Source organism: Lactuca virosa, chromosome 6, assembly GCF_052849685.1.
Source record: "Lactuca virosa cultivar CGN04683 chromosome 6, Lactuca_virosa_CGN04683_v6, whole genome shotgun sequence".
Classification (NCBI taxonomy): domain Eukaryota; kingdom Viridiplantae; phylum Streptophyta; class Magnoliopsida; order Asterales; family Asteraceae; genus Lactuca; species Lactuca virosa.
In genome coordinates, this window is record NC_136431.1 from 73,756,372 (window position 1) to 73,780,187 (window position 23,816).

Genomic DNA, 23,816 nt, shown 5'->3' on the forward strand with positions numbered 1-23,816 from the left:
TGTGATTATATGTATTTAATCACATATGATTTATATGGACAAGATTCATTTTCGCGTTCTTGATTCATTAGTTGTTCTCGTGTATTTAATCACAAGTGATTAAATGTATTTAATAAAATACGAATAAAATGGACAAAAAACCATTATTGAATTGAGAACGTGAAAATGAATATTATCCACATAAATCATATGTGACTAAATACATATAATCACATGTGATTATATGTACCCAATCACATATTATTTATTTGGACAAATTTCATTATTTCTTTCTCAATTCAATACTCATATACTTAATCACATGTGATTATATGTATTAAATCACATATGATTTATATTGATAGTATTCGTTTTCACATTTTTTATTCAATATTTTTTCTCATGTATTTAATCATATGTGATTGTATGTATTTAATCACATATGATTAATGTGGAAAAACAAAAATTGTTGAATCGAAAATGCGAAAATGAATCTTGTGTACATAAATTATATGTGACTAAATGTACAAGAACAACTATTGAACGAGAATGTGAACACGAATATTCTCCATATAAATCATGTATGATTGGATACATATAATATCATGTAATTAAATATACAAGAACAAAAAATGAATCGAGAACGCGAAAATAAATATTTTCCACATAAATTCTATGTGATTAGATATATGTAATCACATGTGATTATATGCATTTAATCACATACGATATATGCGGACAATATTTATCTTTGTGTTTTCTATTCAATAGTTGTTCTCGTGTATATAATCTTATGTGATTTTATGTATCTAATCACGTATGATTTATATAGACATCATTATTTTTTGTCCATATACATCATATAATCACATATGATTATATGTATTTAATCAAATATGATTTATGTAGACAATATTTATTTTTGCGGTTTTGATTAAATAATTGCTTTTGTGTATTTAATCACATGTGATTATATGTATATAATCACATATGATTTGAGGTGGACAAGATTCATTTTTGCCTTCTCGTTTCAATAGTTGTGCTCATGTACTTAATCATATGCGATTAAACATATAATCACATGTGATAAAATACATGAGAACAACTATTGAATCGACAAAGCGAAAATGAATTGTGTCTACATAAATCATATGTGATTAGATTCATATAATCACATGTGATTAGATTTATTTAATCGCATATGATTATTTTGGATAATGATTTGTTTTTGTGTTATTGGTTCAATATTTTTTATCATGTATATAATCACATGTGATTATATGTATCTAATCACATATGATTTGTAAAGACAAGATTCATTTTTTCCAAATAAAATCATATGTGATTAGAAACATATAATCACATCTGATTAAATGTAATTAATCACATATGATTAAAGTGGAAAAAAGACAATTATTGAATCAAGAATGCGAAAATGAATCTTAGCCACATAAATTATATGTGATTAGATACACATAATCACATGTTATTATACGTATCTAATCGCATATGATTTATGTGGACATATTCATTTTTGTGTTCTCGATTCAATAGTTGTTCTCATGTATTTAATCACATGTGATTATACATATCTAATCACATATGATTTATGTGGATAAGATTCAAATTCACATTCTCAATTCAATGGTTGTTATCATGTATTTAATCATATGTCATTTTATATATTTAATCACATATGATTAATATGGACAAAGAACAACTATTGAATCGAAAACACAAAAATGAATCTTGTGCATATAAGTCATATTTGATTAGATCATATAATCGCATGTGATTTCATACACGAGAACAATTAACGAATCGAGAACGCGGAAATGAATCTTGTCTGCATTTCACACTAAAAAGCAAACTACATTTTGCCTTTCCTTGTTTACTCTACCGGATTAGGGTAAACGTAAACAATATCATAAAACAAGTAATGCCTACATAATAGGAGGGTTAGTGTAACTCGCCTCCTTGAACTTGAAAATCAGCTAGCATGAGCAAGATGGATCCTTTCCTTTCTGAGAACCTACACAACAATCATAACATTATTTAGCTTGTGCTTTGTTGTATTACTCTTATAAAACTTATGTATATATTTTCTTATTTTCTCTTTGATTGTAGTGCTCTTTTGGGATCTGTTTTCTTACCTTTCAACCCATTATTAAATTTCGATAAAATAATATTGGTAAAGTTCCCTCTTTTATCTTTTCAAAAATATTTCTAGTGATCTTTGGTTGATTTTATATTAAATTTACAAGTTAGTAACTTTAAGCTGTCACATCCAGGACCACTCAACACTATTGGAATAAATTGTACTAATATACTAAGAATTACATCAAACATTATAGAAACTCCAAACCCTGGAGGAGCTCCAGACACAAGTGCTTAAAACCCACCATTTCAAATCGACCCTACTATAATGTAGACCTTGCTTGCACAAGAAATTGCTATAGTTCTAGCTTCCTATGAGGATGCTAGAAATGAAAACACTGGGATCAGTAGAAATGTTGGGGGAATTCCAGTTAACAATCAAAACCACTCTAGAAATTGTTCATACAAAGAGTTCATGGGTTGTAAACCCCGATATTTTTATGGAACGAAAGGAGCTATTGGTCTATCCCGCTGCATAGAAAAGATGGAGGCAGTTTTTCACATTAGTTCTTACCCCGATGACTGCCGAGTCAAGTACGCTACTTGCACACTGATGGACTCCTCATTAACTTGGTGGAGTAACCATGCCAAGTCCATGGCAATCACTGAAGCCTATGCCATGGGTTGGGAACCACTGAAACTGTCACACCCTGGCCGAGGCGGAGGAACATGTCGGACTGTGCGACTAAGTTCATGGATCACAGGTAAACTGAATATATAGCACAAGTACAATAATAAACAAAATAGCATTAGTGTTCGATCTTGATATTTGAATACAAGGTTTTTACAATAATAATACATGAATTGTCTTAACATATAGGCATATAATACAAAAGCAAGTAAACTAGGTCACCTATAATCCAATTTGTCTTGAATGTCTGTTTAGTGATTTCCTTAGAATACATGTAGTTTTGAGGGTCAACACAAGGTTGGTGTGATTACAGGGGTTTTTTGCTAACGGGCAGTAATACTTTTAATAAGTCTAAAAAGTATTTTCTTTGTATGTATGACAATAGTTAAAACAATGTTTATAATGAGTCTTTAAAATCCAAAAAGTATTTTTGTATAAGTAAATATGTACTTAAAACCATGTTTGTAATGAATCTTTGAATATCCTTGAAAAGCAAACTGTTATGTTACATAAGTAATTCCATACTTAAAATCGTTTTAAAAGCAACCAAGCCCATGGTTGGTAGTGAGAGAGAGATATATATATTCTAGTTAATGTTCATAGTGAGTCATATAACCGAGCTATGTGACTGAATGTACCCCCAATACGCTTCGTTGGACGTTGTAGTAACGATATTAAACACTTATCACCCGCTTCGATTGATTGGTCGAGGTTGTAGCTACCAACCACATGCAGGGATGTCAACCCTATATAGATCTATAAATATGTATCTCACCCTGAAGATTAACGGTTATGGTGGTGTGGGTATGCTAAGTCACTAGGCATACTGAATATCATTGTATAAGGTTTATAAAAGTCGAGTATGTTTGACATGTATGTAAAAGTGTAATGTGCTCGCTTTTATAAAAATGAATGTTTCATAATAATGAACATATGTACATGTATAAACGTTGTATACTTAAACATATAAATAAACATGCATAGTAATTGCTTGAATCCTTGATATACTACGGAGTTTCATAACGTGCTTGTTATAATATGAAATGTCACATAAAAAACATATAATTTTGTATCATGATGTATTTGTTGTGTGAATTGGTTATTTCACGATAAAATAACCATAATACGTATACGAAAAGTTTATACTAGTTTATTTGTAACAATATGGTAAATTGTTAAATAATAATATTTTTATAAACTAGGTTTATTGTATTTTCGCATAAAAAGGAAATTGATTTGTATAAACAAAATATTTAGGCACATGTATTCCACCTCCCCCCCCCCCCCGAAATAATTAAAATATTAAAAAAGGGTCGTAAGCATTGACCCTTGTCTTGCCTATCCACCACGTGGGCCAAGAAAGCGAAGCATCTCTTCTGCAAACACTTTCTTGACTTTATGCAAGAGACGATTCTTAGATTCTTTCCGGATTTATCTACGTAAATCACGAGAGCTTCGTTTTTGGGTAAAGGTAGTCGAACGACCTTTTTGTAACAGAAAATCTCCGCTCGATGAAGTGATAACCAATCCATTCCGATGATCACATTGAAACTTCCAATGGTCAGAGGATTTAGGTTGACGTGAAAGACGTGGGTATTCAGGATGAGAAAGCAATTAGTAAGTATTTCTAAAGTGCCTTTTAATTGGTTGTTTAATAGTTTCACCGTGTAAGCTTCATTAAGTTTGCATGATTTATGGTTAAGCATGCTTCTGAACTTATGGGAAAATAAAGCTTCTATCGGCACTAGTATCAAATAATACTGATGCATAATTATTGTTGATAGGAAATGTACTAGAACCACAGTTGGTTCTTGATGAGCAACTCTAGTACTTATCATATACACTCTTCCTTTGCCACCATGGTTCTTCAGTTTAAGGTAGTCCTTCTTGAAACTCCCCTGGTTGAGTGCACTCGAAGCAACTTCCCCTTCTATCTGCAACAGGGGTTGAGGTTGAGTTGTTCAGGTTCTTCTGCAAAGCTTAGAGGTGTGACCTCTCTAATCACAGATGTTGTAGACCATACAATTTTTGACATGATGGAAATTACACTTGGTACAGCGGGGTAAATTCCCAGAGTAGGACTTGGACGGAGTGAGAGTGTGTGATTGCGACGTACACAACCATAGGATTTGGATTGGTTTTGTAATTCTTGAAGTTCCCCTTTGACTTGCCATGAAACTTCCTTTTTGTACTCTCAGTATGGTTCTTTTCAGTTTGTGGGGTCATGGTACCCTGACGGATACGCTGCTCAGTCAATTGCTTAGTACTATCAAAGGTAGTGGGTCTAGATGCAGTAACCAGACCTTGAACTGGTGAAGCTAATCCCCAGATGTACCTTTTGGTATTTCTGTATTCTGGGTTCACCATTCCCGGGTAAAGGTTTGCGAGATCGTTAAATCGGGAGGTGTACGCAGTCACCCCCGATCCTTTCATGGTATGGTTCCAAATTACAAAGAGTGATTGATTCCAGAAATCCTACATATTTTCAAGTCATAGTGAGTGCTTGAAATCCTACCAATTTGAAATGATAGAGAGAAGTTTGGAGACTACTGAATGATTGATTGGGAACTATGGGTTTCTCTGCTACGATGGTAGCGGAGCTATTGTTTCTTTGTTCTACTTTGGGTTAAGGGGAACTAGGATAATCTGAATGTTATCCCATACTATTTTTAAGTATTTAAAATGTATATGTTGTTTTTGGATTTATATGAGGTTTATAAGGTACTAGGTTTCTGCAGCGAATCTTGAGAACATCCTTCAGTCTCTACAACTTTCAACCATTGTAGTATGTCAAACTCCTTGCTCAAGGTTGGTTGTGCACCGGTCTGACCATAAATAACATGGGCGTACGTTCCAGGTTTATTTATGGTATGGCTTATGTACGGTACTAACTTTAATTGAGGCGTTTGACCTAAAGTGTTGAGTTGCTAGTTTTAGTTGGAGGCATGTTAGAATTTATTAAGTGTTCTCACCGCGGTCAGAGTATATATAACTCTTGTATGTTATTGTTCGTGGGGTTTGCAGCATTATTAAATTTTGTTTTGTACTCCAAGACTACCAAGTACAGACGAGGTCCCGAGAGGAAACACCGGAAGGCAACACCATTTTAGAAATTAAGCCGTTTTGAAATCCAGCAACCCAAGCGGCATTTCAAACCAGATTCCACGTACCGTAAGTAGCCAAGAAGTAGTGTATTTAATATTAATAATACTTTTGTTAGAAGCTAGTTGCTATAGTTGTATTCCTGTTTTGCGGATACGAGCTCTCTATAGCCAATTTAGCTCCGATACCAATCTGTCACTGTTGGATCTAAAATATTGGTTTATACTTTGCTTTTCTAGCCAATTGGTTTTTCTGTAATGTAATATACATTTGCGGCTGTGTTCACGGCCAGGTGAATGTTTAGGGTCGTAAACCAGTTCACGACCATAGACCTGTTCACGGCCGTGAACCCATTTACGACCCATGTTCCCCATATACATATAAATAGATGTTAGGTGGGTGAGGAGTGGCTGATGAATAGATGAGAGTGTACGGCCTAGAGAGAGAGAGAGAAAGGAGCATAAGTGTGTGTAAGTGTGTGAATCTTGTGTAAGGAACTTCATTCTAATCAAATCATACAAGATTCATATTATTCTTCTTCTCCTTCTCTTATATTTTGATCTGGCATCATTCCGCACCATCAAACGGATCTGATTGATATACAAGCAGATTTGGGACTTACAATTGGTATCAGAGCTTGGATTGTATTAATCAATTTGGCCAGATCTGGAGCGTATTTGACCTTATTTTTGAAGGATTTTTTCGTTTTTGGATAGATCTTGGCAAAATAGGGGGGTTGTTCTTCGCATTTTTTATAAAAACGAGTTTTTGATCGAGTTTTGGAGCAAAAAGGGTGAAAAACGTTGTTTTTTTGAAGGGTTTACGGCCATTGAAGGGTTCTCGACCGTAATCAGTTTGCGGCTAGGGTTTCTCGGCGGCGGCGGCGTTTACGACTAGGGTTTCTCGGAGTTTACGGCCCGAAGTTCACGGCCCACGGACGTTTACGGCCTGCATTTCCGGTCAGCAAGCTCCAACACGCAGCAACTTACATTAAAAAAAAAATCCGATTTTTGGGATTGCCGGGGATCGAATCCGGGTCCCTTGTGTCATCAACAAACGCTTCTTCCACTTGATCTAACAAGGAACTCGTTAATCAGCTTCCTTTTTTTAAATCTTAAAGCTTCGCTTTCTCGAATCTTTACTTTCGCATTTTTAACATTTTCAACCCAAAAATCAATTTCCTTTTATTTTTAAATTCCATTTTCTCCCAAAAATTTTAGTTTTTAATTTTTGACTTTTATTTTTGACTTTTTACTTAAAATTTTGACTTTGACTTTCAAGTTTGACCTTTGACTTTAAACTTTGATTTTTTCGTTTAACTTTAAAATTTTCAAATTTAGCTTTTCGGTTTAACTTTTAAGTTTGACTTTTTAAATTTGACTTTTAAGGTTGACTTTTGAGTTTTTAGTCAAAGGACATTTTTGGTAAACAATGAGTTCCTCAAACATTCCAGTCAATGAAGTTTCATGCTTTCAAACTTGCATTAAAACTGTTAAAAATTTACATGAACACATCGATTTATTAAAAAGAGAAAATGAGGAACTTAAATGTGAGGGGTACCGACTTAGGAAACGCCTGGAACCATTAAAAGAACAATTAGAGGCCAAGACTAATGACTTTAAGAAATTACAGGCAGAATATAGTGACAAGTGTGTCCATTATAAATATCTTAAGAAAGATTTTGATGTTGTAACTACCAAACTTGATGCATTAAAAGCCAAATATAAAGATGCTGAATTAAACTTTAAGAAATTTGATGTGTCAAGTGAGGTAGTTGTGTCCATGATAGAAAAACAATTAACATTTAAAGATAATCAAAACAAGGGTCTAGGGTATCATGATGTTCCACCTCCTTTCAATGATCACTACACTTTCACCCCTCTGACTAAGGAAGAAATAGCAAATGAAGCACACCTTAAGTATAGCCAATCCCCTGCTTCAGCTTCAGTTAAGACTAAACAACCAGGGCCAACTGAGGGTGTTGAGATGAAAAATACTGATGTTTCTACTTCTTGTGCAGGCAAAGTAGTGGAAGATGAGAACAAGGAGAATACTGTTGAACAAACCAATGTCTCCTTGAACTCTGAACCTGTTGTTTCTAACTCAGCCACTCCTAACAAACCTGCTGTTGAGAAATACATGCCACCAATTCCAGTGAAACAGAGTGTATGTTGCAAGTGTGCTTGTGGGAACAATAAAAGACAAGGCAAGGACACGCCACCAGGGACAGGAAGAGAAAACTTCCCAGTAAAGAAAAAGACATGTTTTCACTGTGGAACACCTGGACACATTGCCAGAAATTGTCCAAATCGCACATGCGTTCCCTACTACGCACAAGGCTGGCAGAACGCACAAAGTGGGAGATTTCCCAAAAGAAGCCCTTCAAGGTCAAAATCGCGAAATGGCGACTGGAATGCCAACAAGGGCAAGAGTTCAACTCCCAAGTCCAAGAAATCAACTCCCAAGGGCAAGAAGGGAATGCCGACCCAGAAGTCAAGTTTAAGAGATGCTCCTGTGAAGCCAAGACCGGTTATGTCAAAGTCATCTCAACGATCGACTTCCAGTTCAAAGTAAGTGCCGAGGCACCCATCCGCTCGAAAAAGAAATGGGTTAAACCCAACTACAGATGGGTACCAAAGGTTCAATCTCCCAAATCTTCTAATGATTCTAATATTTCTACATCTTCTGTTTGTGATAAGCAGGATATGACATGGGAGAGAGTACCTTGCAAAGATGACAAAGGTCAACCCAGTTTCAAAATGGACTGGATTCTAAAGACCAACTGATCCCGCTCTGTGTCGGAGCAGCTATGGAGGCATATCATCAGACTTCAGTTTGTTGATAGTGGCTGTTCCATGCACATGATAGGGGACATCTCCCAACTGTGCAACACTCAAAACTTTGTTTGAGAGTATGCGTCCTTTGCGGGAAAGGAAGAAAGGAAGGGATCACACATGGGGTTAGTGCTTAATGACGTGACGAATTTTCGGATCTGTTATGAGATTATGCGTGTTGTTCTCAGACCTTCTGGATGCAAATTCAATCGATGACTTACGGTTTGAGTTTTCTTCTCGATACTCCTGAGTTTATCTTAAACTGATTCTTTTTGAGGACAATCTTTTATTTTCTTATAGTTTTTCGTTAGTAGGTATTGTTTGGGAAGTGATATCAAGAATGTGATAACGGGCAGTCTAAACATGTGCAAAGGACTGAATCTGAACTGTCTAGACTCTGTGTTCAATGTGCTGGTAGGCACGAAGGATTAGACAGTGTGGATTTGGATACCATTGTTTGGACTGACCATACGATGCTCGGGTAGATTGAGCAGTGAGATAAACACGGGAACCTACCGGATACACTAAATTAATACGCATCTAGAACAGTGGTTCAACTTTTTCTTGATGTACAGACTTATGTCCTTAATTCTGGTTCTGATAGGGCAACTGGGGGGTTCTGATAAAGTAGGTCTGTAGGAAATTATTTCTTGCTTTCTATCTGTCAGTCATATGTTGCTTCCTCTGCGTGATTGGAAGAGATCCGACCTGGAATGCAACATATGCAACTCTATTTCTATGCATCTTCTTTATCTGTGCAATTCTTTCTATCTGTAAGCCATATGATGTCCCCTCTACGTGATCGGAAGATCCGACCTGGGATACAGCATATGCAACATTCTACCTCTTAATCCCTCTATCTCTGTTAGTCATATGTTGTCCCCTCTGCGTGATTGAAATATATCCGACCTGGGACACAACATATGCACCTATTTCTAAATCTGACTTCCTCCTTAATAATTGTTTACTCACCTAAAGTACGGAGTTCTTTGGAAGTTCTTGATAACCAGGGTATATCGGGAAGTGGGGAACACGTTCTAGTGCAACTAAAATTGAACCATATAGAGGTTGTCTGTAGATCTCGCTGCTTAATTTAAGTGGACAACAATACCCGTGGCCGTCGTCAGCTGAATGGTATATTTGGAAAAGTTTGTCAATATTCTTCGTGTTTAAGTGGACCACAATACCGACAATTGACCAAATCTATTCATGAAGGTGAAGGTACTGATAAACAAGTTAAGACTGTCTCACAACTTTGATCCCAAATATTTTTGTTTTTGTTAAATTTTGTTCATAGTTTTCCTCTATGCACAAATCTAGGGGGAGAATTAAAAAAAAAAATTCAAAAATCAAACAAAAATCAGAAAAGTTAAAAAAAAAATCCAAAAATAGTGTTATTTCTGTTTTATTTCTTGTTCAGAAAATCAAAAATCAAAAAATATTTTTGTTTCTGTTTTAGAAAATATGAAAAATACAAAAATATTGTGTGCTAAGTTTTGTTTTAGTTTTTGCTTTGTCTTGAAAAGTGAATTCAGATGTGGATGAAACTTATGGAGTCTGTGTCGAAAATTTCTGAGCCAAGGCTTCATCCGTAATCATCGAAGAATTCCCATTCGAAGGAGAAAGAAATGAAGACTATTCTTTCAACATTCAATCCTTCAACCCCAGAAGCAAGGTGAAGCTGCACTTGAAGATCATGTGACAGATTGCATTGAAGCCTCCTCAATCAATTTGCTGCTATCTATGAATCTGCTGAAGTGATCCAAAAGATTATTTCTCTCTATTGTTCTCTCTGAAAATTCTCAAGCTGGAAGCGCCATTTTTCAAGAAGCCTCATCACCCAACGTGCGTTCAAAGCCAAATTCTGAAGAAAAGCCCAACTGCTCAAGATGAAGTCATTTATTGAATATTCATCAAGTTTATCTTGAAGCTGTGAAGAAATCAAAGATAAACGCTGAAGCCAAGCTCCCAATGAAGATTAACAAGAAAAGCCAGCTACTTTTTAGGGGGAGTGTGTTGGGTCAATTAGAAAAGAAAGCTATAAACCAAGGGGGAGATTGTTGGGTCTAAAATATTGGTTTATACTTTGCTTTTCTAGGCAATTGGTTTTAGTAATGTAATATACATTTGCGGCTGTGTTCACGGCCAGGTGAATGTTTACGGCCGTAAACCAGTTCACGACCGTAATGTAATATACATTTGCGATACCAATCTGTCACTGTTGGATCTATAGCCAATTTAGCTCCGATACCAATCTGTCACTGTTGGATCTAAAATATTGGTTTATACTTTGCTTTTCTAGCCAATTGGTTTTTCTGTAATGTAATATACATTTGCGGCTGTGTTCACGGCCAGGTGAATGTTTAGGGTCGTAAACCAGTTCGCGACCATAAACCTGTTCACGGCCCTGAACCCATTTACGACCCATGTTCCCCATATACATATAAATAGATGTTAGGTGGGTGAGGAGTGGCTGATGAATAGATGAGAGTGTACGGCCTACGGAGAGAGAAAGGAGCATAAGTGTGTGTAAGTGTGTGAATCTTGTGTAAGGAACTTCATTCTAATCAAATCATACAAGATTCATATTATTATTCTTCTCCTTCTCTTCTATTTTGATCTGACATCATCCGTTTGATCGGGATTCCGCACCATCAAACAGATCTGATTGATATACAAGCAGATTTGGGACTTACAGTCACACCCCCGGCCGAGGCGGCAGAACACGCCAGGTTGTGCGACGAAGTTCATGGATCACAGGTAAACTTAATATATAGCAGAAGTACAAAAATTAACAATATAACATTCATGTTCCATCTTGATGTTTGAATACAAGGTTTTTTACAAATAATAATAATACATGAATTGCCTTAACAGATAGACATATAATACAACAACAAGTAAACTAGGTCACCTGTAATCCAATCCATCTTGAATGTCTGTTTAGTGATTTCCTGAGAATACATGTACTTTTTAAGGGTCAACACAACTGATCAAACGAAGCAGGTGATAAGTGGCTGCGATCGTTACTACGACGTATAATGAAGCGACATAGGGGGTGTACATACAGTCACATATCTTGGTTGTTTTCAAAACTATTTTTAAGTATGGATTTACTTATGATACATTTTGAAATTCAAATCTTATTTACAAACACTGGTTTGAGTATGGTTATACTTACAAATAAAATACTTTTTTGACTTTTTAAAAGTATTATACTGCTACTAGCAGAAAACCTATGACTTTCACCAACCTTGTGTTGACTTTCAAACTACATGTATTCTCAGGAAATCAATGATTTTCAAGCATTCAGACATTGGGAAAAATCATGGATCGCAGGCAATTTTTATTTCCAGTTTTTGTTATGTTAAGCCTATCTGTTATGGCAATTCATATATTACTACTATCTGTGAGAACCTTGTATTCAAACTTAAATATTAAATACAAATGTTGTTTTGTTTATTGTTGTACTTGTGCTATATATTCAATTTTTCTGTGATCCATCAACTTAGTCGCACATTCTGGCATGTTCCGCCGCCTCGGTCGGGGGTGTGACACATTCTCACCAAGAGAACAAGCACTAAGCTCTAGGGTTCAACGATCAACCAATGATCATAACCCTAGTATATATATAAAAAAATTATGCAATGTGAATCCCTACAAACCAGGGATATCACCTAATCTATGATAATAATAATGTGTATCTGATATCACTAAGATATCAGATCTGCTAACTACTATGTATAGTCTATAATTACAAGAAGTTACATATGGTATACATATCATGCTAACACGACCTTGCAGACTTAACTTTACGCTGGCGCTTGTGATATGCTGGCACTAGTTAACTTAGCATGACTGTTTTACATCATCATATTCTAAGGCTTGGCATTACCTACATAAACATAGCAAAATAAACATTATTACACATAAATCTTTAATTAAGCATAAAACATAAAAGATTAAACTTCTATAAAAACTCATTTCAATGAATTAAACCAAAATCAAAATAGATCATCTACATCTAAAAAACGTATTGGAAATTAGCCCATAATTAAATCTAACAAACTAATAAAAACTAGAAAATCAAACATATTGCAAACCAACACTATTCTAAAAGTTGAATGTTTCTTCCATGAGCTTATCCTTCTTCTTTATGGACATCCAAAATATGCATTGTTAGATTTAATTTAATCTTTTAGTCTTTTTATTTGCAAAATACAAATTTACAAAAACTAAGTATCCTTTTTTTCCTTAAAATCATGCAAATGAGTATAAAATATATCCTTTAAAATATGTAAAATTTAGGACATATCACATATCCAAAAAAAAACAGACATTACATAAATCATCAAGTCATTATCTATTAATCTTTAACAATTAAGTCCTTAGTAATTAAGCCCTTAAAAACTAATCCATGTTCCAAGCAAACTAATTAATCCCTAAGGTTGTGACTTTTTCATGTACAAACATACTCGTTTGCATTTACATATATACATATATTCTTATTTGTACATACATACATTTTCATAACTATTTCACATACATTATACATACATGTACACACATACATTCTTGGCTGCATACAAATACATGTACATACATTATAGATACATTAATTTATGTCTGCATATATACAAATACACATATACACATATCCACTGTATATACACTATACATACTAATTCATAGTAAAAAGAAACTGCGGTTGTGGCAGAAGTATAGTAATGTTGTGGTGACGGTACTCCAACAATGGTGGTGTACACACATGTGATTTGTTACCGGTGGAGAAGGCAGTGGCAGTGATGGTGCCTTGAAACAAACAAGGGATTCATGCATTTAAACTCAATCTTTCTCATGAGAGAAAGAGAAAGAGAAAGGAGTGATGAGAAGCACAAACTGTCGTCGGTGATAGGGTGGTTGCTCAGTATATAAGTTGGGGGAGAATCGATAAAATTCGCTCGAAATTGCCAGAAAGTAAAGAAGGAGGCGAGCCGGTCGGTAATCAAGGAAATAAAGGGAAAACGTGATATAAAGGCAAAGGTTTTAGCGGCAACGGCTAGAATTAGTAGTGACAAATTGGTGAAAACAGAAGGAATACTTCGCGGTCAATTTTTTTGGGGTATTAGCAACGACAATTGTCGCCGCTATTGATGTCACCACAAATACGTTGTACAAGCGAGATTTCAGCTATTAGATTTAAAAGTTAATCAACGGATAAGGTACTCACCGGTTAAAAGGAATTAGTGGCGACACTTTTAGTATTGACATGAGCTATAGTGGTGACACTCAAACGCGTTGATCAAATGTCGCCACTATTGCCTCCGTCACCGTTAATGTTGATATTTCTTGTAATTAGGTAGGAGTAAGGTTATATGAATATAATAGAGTAATAAAATGAGCCGATGAAAATAAAGTTTATAGTGATGTAGGTAACTTACAACAAAATCAGTGAAATAAAAAGTACATGATTATTATTAAAAAACACTACAAGAATAAATATCTATAGTGACAAAGCCTAAAGGGACGATGAAGGTCCTCGCTATAGGAGGAGCTATGGGGACGACTTGTCGTTCCAATAGGGTTGACTAATTTATTTTTGAATTTGAGATATGTAGACGACTTGGCGGGTCTCAACTGGTTAGGCGGGAGATGTCCCGGGTTATTGAAAATTTATAGGGACGACAATTCGTGTCAAATAAAACAAAATAATTTAATATTTTTCTTTAAAGCCACAACTGTCTACAAATCAGGAAGCTAGGTCTCATCCATCCTTCACAATCGCATACCATTCACCCTTTTCTCTCTATCGAACAACCGAGGCCGACCACCACCACAACGATGTTCGTCGGTTCCTTTAACGCCACCGGCCTCCACAACGACCACCGCCTACCACCTGCGATGTGATGTCTTCGGGAGGATAATTCGAGTTCCATGTGTTGATTTCGACTCCCTGCTTTCGGCTTGGTGTTGATTCCGGCAACGTGCAAAGATTTCGGCACCTGGTTCCGTCAACTGCTTCAATTCCCCTGATTCCAACTTCCTCTCTCTGTCCAGCGGCTCCCATTTTCTCTAGGTATGTCTCACTAATTTTCTTATTAGGTTAATGATTTTGTGATGTGTTAGTAATTTAGTGTTACTGATTTTGCTAGTAATGAAGCTGCCCGTGTTCGAGATCTTTTCCATAATGCAAGAAAACGTTCACCGTCTATTATTTTCATTCATGAGATAGATGTTGTTGGAGGGCAGTGGCGCAACCCTTAAGGGGCCAGGGGAGGCCCCGACCCCCCGTTTTTTGGCCGACTAGGTACTCCTGGCTTTAACTCTGTGATGACAACGCAAGATTTACCAACTCTTATATTTCAAGGTTTGTAATATCGCACGTAATATTAAGATATGTAATATGATTTAGGTTTTATTATATGTTGATTTCTGCCATTGAAAAATCATAGGTCAGTATTCATTACAAGATTTCAATTATTTAGTTCTTGATTTGGTAAAAGGAAATTAAAAGAGCAAGCCCTAGTTTGGTTCGATTTCTTGGAGATGTTTGTTACAGGGATTTGGAGTTGTTTATTATATGGAATTGAACCTTGTTATTTACTGCTGAAGATTCGTTTGAGAACCGGTAGAAACACAATCTAACAAAACAGTAGTGGTCCAACTGTTTTTTTTCTTTTCATTTTGCTTTAAAACCCAGTTCAATGGGGGTTAACCACTGCAGGTCTTGGTCTAAGGAGTTAAAACTTAATCGAGTTATATGACTTTAACTTTTTAAACACACCTGTCACTTTGGCTTCCATTAAACTTCTTTGTTCTTTACATGCTAAGTAAGCATACTCCCAACACAATTTTAAACCTTTAATTCAAGATTACATAATGGGTAGTAGTTTAAATATTTACCAGACCCATGAATGATGAATCCTTATGGGTCTCTTTGTTTTTTTATCAATTGTCACCTTATACCTTATCTTGATTTACTTATCATATATATAATATAAGTTCTGTTTCAACCATATTTAACCTGTCATTACATAAAACATTTGAATGATTTGTTTCTTCGAACTTGTAGTTGATCAGTCTAGAAAACACAAGGGTTGTAGTTTTAAGCTTGATCCAACATGATTCCAAAGAAACTGCAAAAAGTCTAAAATAATTGTCAAAGATTACAAGATCTTCTTAGGTCTCGTAGTTTACTCTTACTTTACAATAGCTTTAGCCTGATCTTTTTTAGCTAATTGCAACCTTTTGGTGTACTCATCAACAAACTAGTTATGCTTTACGATAGATATGAAAAAAGATGGTTATTTGTGCCAAGAAAGAATAAAGGTGACTCAAAAACCTTTAGGACAATGCATGGTATTTTTGTTAAAATAAAAGAGATTTTGGTTTCGGCCCCCCTGTGTTTCGATGCCCATGTTCCGCCCCTGTTGGAGGGCAACGTGGAACATCTTTTAATAGTGAACGCGACCAAACTTTAAACCAGGTAAATATTATTTTAATTTAATGCTTATGATCAAAGTCAAACAATGAAACAGTTGACATAAAATCTGGTCTTTTGATGTGTTAGCTTTTGACAGAGATGGATGGGTTTGAGAAGGGTGCTACTAACATACCCGAGTTACTGGATTCTGCTTTGATGATACCGGGTCGGTTTTCTAGGAAAGTGGTTGTGGGTAAACCGGATAAAGATGTAAGGAGAAAGACTTTTGCTTTATATTTACAAAAGGTGCCAATGGAGGAGGACAAACAAGTCATTTGTGACCTTGTTGCTTCAGGTACACCAGGGTTAGTTGGGACTGATCTTGAAAATATAGCTAATGAGGCTGTAATGCTTGCTACTCGTAGAGGTTTGTGCTAATTGCTAAACATAACATTCACTTAAGTGTTTAGATATAGCAATGTCTTGATTATGTTTGCGTATGTTGTTAGGTGGTGATTTTGTGACTAAGAAGGATGTTCTTGAAGCTGTTGAGAGGGCTACAACGAAGATTTGTAACAATGATACTAACGGTGAAGCTAAATCACCGCATTTGTTTGGACAAATGGAATTAGAAAGCATGCACGCCTGGAGATGCTGATTTCCAGCTAATCATCTACAAGATTTGTTCAAGATGGAGAATTCGATTTTGGTGTTATTTGATTTCATATATATTTAGCTTGTTAGTACATAGATCTTTTAGTATAATTAATTCTATTTTCACAGAGGCTAAATTTGGTTTTTCACATTTTTTGAACCAAGCCAAAGCAAAGGCATGCCAAAGGTGCAACAAAAGTATGTTGCCCTAATTGTAAAAGTCTAAAAAAGTCCAAGTTTCACATTATAATAAACTACCCCTGTATTGATAATCTTTTGTTCCATCTTTTTATATGTGATTCATTCATGCTTCCAAGTATGACAAAATGATAAACTATCTTTTTATAAGCTTTTGATTGTATGATGTTGAAATGTTTTATAGTTAAATTTACTATTTGTCTGATTTTATGTAAATATTCTGGAAAATTAAACAAATAGTAGGGACAGGATGTAAATTGTGTCCAAACACCTATGGGGACGACAAGTCGTCGCTATAGGTGCACTTGTGGGGATGACATGTCGTCTCTTTAGGTGTACCTATTGCGACGAAGGCTATGGTGACGACAAAATGAGGTAAAGCGACGAGGCTTATGGTGACGACATGTCGTCCGCATCTATAGCGACGACTTTGCACCCTAAAGTGACGCTTTTTGTTGTTCCTATAGGTCTTTATTCTTGTAGTGAAAGTAGTAATCTAGATACAAATTTCAAAATTTCTCACAGTCAAACAAATACATATTTAATCGCTTAAATACATAGCTCAATAAAAATAAAAAATCATGTGAGTAAACCGACAACAATATATGTATAACAAAAGGAGAAATATAAAAAATGTTTAAAAATCCTTTCAATCAATTAAATAAAGAAGTTAAAGTTGGCAGGTTGACGGCTCGGCATGATTTCCTAATCTGCCATTGCTTCCCTGTAAGAACTTGGGTGGCACCCAACTTAAACATGGCCTGACCAAACCAGGCATTGAAATCGGAGGAGCGCGCAATGGCTGCAACCGTGGACTTGCTGAGGCGGTCTGATGCCAAATCTTGATCAAATTGAAGAACTCCTCTACCCATAATAATTTGACTGTAGAAAGATTTGTCCACAACTGCAGAGCTAAAAGGGTTTTGATCCAAGTTGGCAGTGGGATCCGCTGTCGTGTTCTGAGGGCATTAATTACTCCTCAACGATGATAACAGCGATAAATCCATGGACGGGTCTGGTTTTCCAGTGTTCTTGTAATTGTAAAGACGGTCTTTAAACAGTGCACAATGAGCGATTCCGATAGTGTGACCACCTGCACATTACATACACGTTAAGTAAAATTTGATGTTATAACTTACTACCGATAATAAGTTGTTGAATTACCAAGGAGATAGATCATGTCGGTGGCTGTGAATCTTTTGAGAGCAAAAGCTCGAATGACACTTGATACTGATGAAGTAGGAGGTGGGACTGTTAAAGCGTTTTGTGCAAGAGACACAAGCCCATCCCCTCTTCCTGTTGTGACACTGTATCTCGCTCCACCACTCTACATTTACATTGTGTTATTGTTATTATAAGCAGGAAGAGTTCCATGGAGTCCAGGGCATTTAATATTGGTAAATGGACAAAAAGTTAACATTTCTTACAAAGGACACGACATCTCTTGTTGCCATAACGATTATATCAGCACAAGAAACAATTCCTGGGCAAACCTTCTCCACCGCGGCTTTGGCAGCATCAATGACATCATAGCCTCAAACGCTTAAATTCGGGGGTGCGATTTTTTCAGTGTTGGGTCCGTCTAGTAGGATGGAAGCATCGCAGCCCTTTTGATTCATGAAAATTAAAGTTAGAATGGTTAGTTTTTCAGAAACGTAAAACTAAACCATGCATAAATTCTTCTTCGTGTAACTCGGGTTGCAAGCAGCTGGGAGGAGTAGACTAAAAAACTAAAAACAAGCATGCATGACGACCTGGTACAGACACCGATATAATCAAGAGGGACAAACAGCTCCAAACCACTACCAATAGATAGAGTTGGAGGTCTTTAAGAATGTACAAGTCAATTATGATATGAAACTTACATCGACGAAGCAATCATAGAACTGCAATGAGCGCGGGAGCAATTTTTCTGTCAGTGAGGAACTTGGAGTAGACTGTTCTTCTTACGATATCTTCAACATTGGAAGCTCGGCATATGCCATTGTAGAACCCATACCGGAGACCACCATATCCGAGACCACTATAGCCGAGAGTACCATAGAAGTGACCAGCGAGGTTGAAGAGAAGAATATGACCCCTACTGCTAATGTGACTAATTTACTATCTGTCATCGACTTTTTTGTATTCAAGTTCTTAAACGAATTAGGGTGATGAACAATAAATGATTCTTGGATACTTATAAGGATGAGAAAGTAAGATATTACTGCTTCAATGGCTTTCACGACTTTGGTCTTCTTGTACATTAGGCAGGGGAGACGTGTGGGCATCATTGTTTGAGTCTAAATTTTTTATTTATTCATTCAAAGTAAAGACATCCTCAATGCATTGAATTCCACAGAGTTCAATGTAATATCAAATCATCTTTCTACAATCTATACAACTTTATTATTTTTTTCTCTACAACGCATTGAACTTTACAAAGTTTAATAGAATGTTACAAAATTTAATTTATAGTAAATATTTAAGATTTAAAAACTTTCTTTTTTCCCATTGAAGAGTTTAATGATCATTGAACTCCAAATCCATTAAATGCCAAGGTGGCATTTCACAATGGTAGAATTTCATACATGGACTTGCCACCTCATTCAACTTTGCCTTTAAACTCACTATTTTGGATCCTCTAATATTATTAAAAGAGTTTTATTTATTTCAAGTATGTATTTTATTTAAGATTTATTACATCGTTGTGCGTGTCCTTGTTCTTTTTCTGAGTGTTTCGTATCAAAGTAGAGTACTAGAGTGGCACATATCGGTTATCAACTAGTTCATCACGTGAGTTGACATCAGTATCTCTAACAAGTGGTGAACAGTAATGCATTGCTACTTGTTTGTACATTAATTCTTGCGAGAAAAAACACAAACAAGTGTTTGGCCTGTCGATTTATAAGCGCTTCCGCATTTCTGCCGTAAGCCACCACAAGAAAAGAAAGTGTTAGCTGCGATGTCCTTACTGTCAACGCCAACTACAGTGGTGATGATAACCAATTCTTCGCATTTCATGTCACCGCTAACGCCGTTTAACCCCGATCAGTTTGATCTCGGATCTATTACAGAATAACACTATCGGTTGATTAAACATGTAGATACAATGGTACTCGTATTATATTATTTGTGGTGATCTCAATAGCGGCGACGATTGTCACCGGTAATAGCCGAAAAAATGAGCACTCATTATTCTCTCCGAGATTAGCCAATTGTCACCGCTAAATCATTATCCCTTTTAGATGTCTATCCCTCTTTTCCAGATTAGTAACCCATCTAACCTCTCTATCCACTTCCCGACGATTTTGAGCGAAATATTGCTTTCTCCGAAGACGACGTAGACCAAACAAGTGAACAACGCTAGCACGCCACCAACAGCCACCCCCTGCCACAACCGGTTTCAACCATCATCTCCTTGAACCACCTACATTATATATCTCCAGTTATCACTTGTTTCTCTCAATCTACGACGACAATTAGTACCGAGGAACATCACCTACAACAATTGCCACCCCTCCTGCCGCATGCCATCTTCGTTTTCAACCACGATTACCGATTGTTATGCCTATCGGACCATCATCGACAGTCTAACGAGCACCACCGCTTTCATGTTCTCAATTTTACTGATAAGCTACGGACATGTCTTAACATGCTTAATTGGAGAGTGTGTAATCAAGAGATGTTTCTAATCTCCTGTTAATATGCTTTCAGAGTGCTTAATATGTTTGGAAAATGCTTAAGGAAGAGATGCTACTAATTTGTTGTATCAAGATGATTGGAATGTGCTAAATGATTTGTTAAGAACTTATGTTATATGTACTTAACTGACAAGTAGTTATTGTTAAGGATTTAATTGTTAATGACTTAATTCGACAAGTCTAAAAATGTTTTTATTGAGACTTAATTGTTAGGGTCTTGATGATGTTATTATGTGTTTATTCTATTAGATATGATGGTTATTGTATTGATTTAATTAGATTGTAATAGCTTCATTAAATAGATTAATTACTTATTGAGATATTAGAAAAATAAAAAAGTAGGATGTTATAATTTAAAGTACAATGTCATAAAAGAAAAAAAAATAGTATTAAGTAATTAACACATAAAAAAATTAACATAATACTTAAAGTACAATGTTATAATAGAAAAAGCCGTAAATAATAAATTATATTAAATGACTTTCTAGCTGACTAGCCATAGTATTCTATTACATTAAATCATTGAGTTTTAATTTACAGGTAACATCCCGAATTTCAAACCAAAATTTTCTTTAAAAAAACATAAGTTAAACATCCAAAACCACTTTTCAAAAAATATCCAAGTAACAAATTGTTTTAACATCACCCAAACCATATCATACAACGTATCAAAATTACCATAAAAATAACATAAGTCTACATCATTAAATCATCATCGATATTGCGGTACAGTCACAATGGGCCATTCCATTTGTCAACCGAACTACCTGAAAAACATTTAACCAAAAACAGTAAGTACATACATCAATACACGTACAATGAATATAAGGAATTACTCACGACATCGTGTCATTCCACCCGACTCGCGACCTAACACCGTTCCATTATCAATAGTTGACTCGCAGTCTGACACCCTTCCGCCATGAACAACTGACTCGCATCCCATCGTCATTCCATCATCAATAATTTACTCACACCGTAGAGCCTTTCCATCATCAACAATTAAATCATAACCTAGCATCGTTCCGTCATCAAGAGTAGGTATATAGGTTCACAGCCTAACGTTGTTCCACCATCAGCCCCTCAACCATGACACATGCAAGTATCATAAAATCAAGCAATCAACATACACATAAAAAAATATAGTCGACTTGTTGACTAACAATACATGTATCCTATCATGTAAAGGACATATATTGTTACATATAGTATAGTAAAAATACTCACCTAGATCTAAAGAGTTGAAATCACACACTCACACGAGTCCTAGAGAATTAGCTACACGAACGACCTAAATCAAACAGAGGCCAAACATCAGTCTGTTGCTAAAATCCATCAAGTTTGACCAAAAGTCAAATTGACCAAAAAGTTAACGTTAAATTAATATAGTCAACAGTCAACAATCAATGCGTCGCGAACCAGCTCTTGTTCACGTCATGGACACAAGAGGACAAAATAACTGCAAATTCTATTCAAACCTCGTGTCATGCTTTTCTGGCAGATGCACTTATTCCATTAAATGCTTAATCCTTCCAGATAACAATTGTAACCTTCATATATGAGTAAAATTAGGATCTTAAGGGACAATGTTTCCAACTTTATCCAGATCTATGACTCAACCAAACTAATCTCAAACCCCAACTCATAAATATCTTAAAAGACCAATATCTTGTGCATGTATAAAAGAAATCCCATGAACTCAATCTATTATATTCTTTAATTACTAGAAATGAACTCATAATCCACCCTAAGGTTCTTGAGTTGATCAAACTCCAAGAAAATCAAGTCTAAAGGACCAAAATTAACCAAAAACCCAACTAAAGCTTAGATCTATGTATGAATCAGAATAAAGAATAGAACTTTATAACTTACAATTCCTATGATGGGTCTAGAAGGTGGAAACTTCAGGTGGAAGAGATCACACCATGCACCAAGGAGACTAGGGTTACGAGTTTGAGAATAGAGGCTGAGGATGACAAAAAACCACAAATGTAAGTGCCTTTATATAGGTCCCAAGGCCCAATATTTAGGGTTTTGAGCACAAAGCAGCGTCACATCGTGACCAAGCTCTTGGTCGCATCGCTACTTATTGACATGGCTCGCGTCGCGCCTACCAAGACTCGTTTCGTGAACTATCAAAAATTGTTTTCCCCGATATGAAATAAATAAACTTGATAAATAACTCATACATAGGAAGTGGGTGTTACATTACATGTCTTCATTTTAATCATTATGATTTTGATGTTGTAGGCGAGAGTGAAAGTGAAGTTCCTCAGCCAAGGACTAAAGTCGATGATGTTTCTTATTGCGAGACTAATTATTATGAGAAAGATCTTGATTATGATACTGAAAGAGACATTAAGTATATCAAATAGAGTCTAAATAAAAAAATTCCTATGTAATGAAACCCTATATGTATATGATTGAGACACTAATTGTAATGTGTATTTATAATTGAAAATTTTATTTTGATTCCTAATATATTAGAAAATTTTATTCATATTGTATTCATGTATTGTATATTGTATAAATTTTCAGGCTTTAATGTTTATTTAGATTGTGCTGTTTTATATGATGGCTAGTGTGGTGATGTGCCGAGGGCTATTGTGATAATGGATGTGAGGATTGAGGATCCACCACCTCCATTAGGTGGAGGTCGTGGCCATGACGAGGAGGATGATAAGTCTTATTATGATTTATTTATTTACTATACATATTCACATACACATACACATAGACACACAAACACACACACACACACACACATATATATATATATATATATATATATATATATATATATATATATATATATATATATATATATATATATACACACACACATACATACACACACACTCGAAGAGCAAAGAGAAAACGAGAACCAAATTTTTCATAAACAAACTATCATATAATACTTGTTCACATCCTAAATATATGAAGTACTCAAAAAGCTCTCCTAAAACGGGGACAACCTGAAATTAATTTCTAAATCAATTTCGGATGGGTATTTCTAAGCTCATGATGATTAAAACGAAGACACATAAACAAATAGAATTTTAACTTATTTTTGTATTAAAAACATCTTAATTTTCAATTTTTTTTTATTATTTATAGCATTTTACTTTTTTTCTATTATATCATTATATTACTTA

At 35.4% G+C, this 23,816-nt stretch overlaps 1 protein-coding gene and 1 pseudogene across 2 annotated transcripts; one reads left to right on the forward strand and one right to left on the reverse strand.

Annotated features, from left to right (window-relative positions):
* Positions 1-14,495: 14,495 nt before the first annotated feature.
* Positions 14,496-17,017, forward strand: LOC145121054 (putative inactive ATP-dependent zinc metalloprotease FTSHI 3, chloroplastic). The gene is made up of 4 exons (XM_079056832.1): positions 14,496-14,779; positions 14,856-16,189; positions 16,274-16,553; positions 16,636-17,017. Exons 3-4 carry the CDS (start codon positions 16,286-16,288, stop codon positions 16,782-16,784), a joined length of 417 nt encoding a protein of 138 aa, XP_078912958.1. The 5' UTR covers positions 14,496-14,779; positions 14,856-16,189; positions 16,274-16,285; the 3' UTR covers positions 16,785-17,017.
* A 529-nt stretch (positions 17,018-17,546) lies between these two features.
* Positions 17,547-19,113, reverse strand: LOC145120863 (peroxidase 60-like; annotated as a pseudogene). The gene is made up of 5 exons (XR_013714405.1): positions 19,034-19,113; positions 18,844-19,001; positions 18,406-18,585; positions 18,143-18,305; positions 17,547-18,071 (listed from the first exon to the last, which is right to left on the reverse strand). The product of XR_013714405.1 is annotated as a peroxidase 60-like (transcript).
* Positions 19,114-23,816: the final 4,703 nt, after the last annotated feature.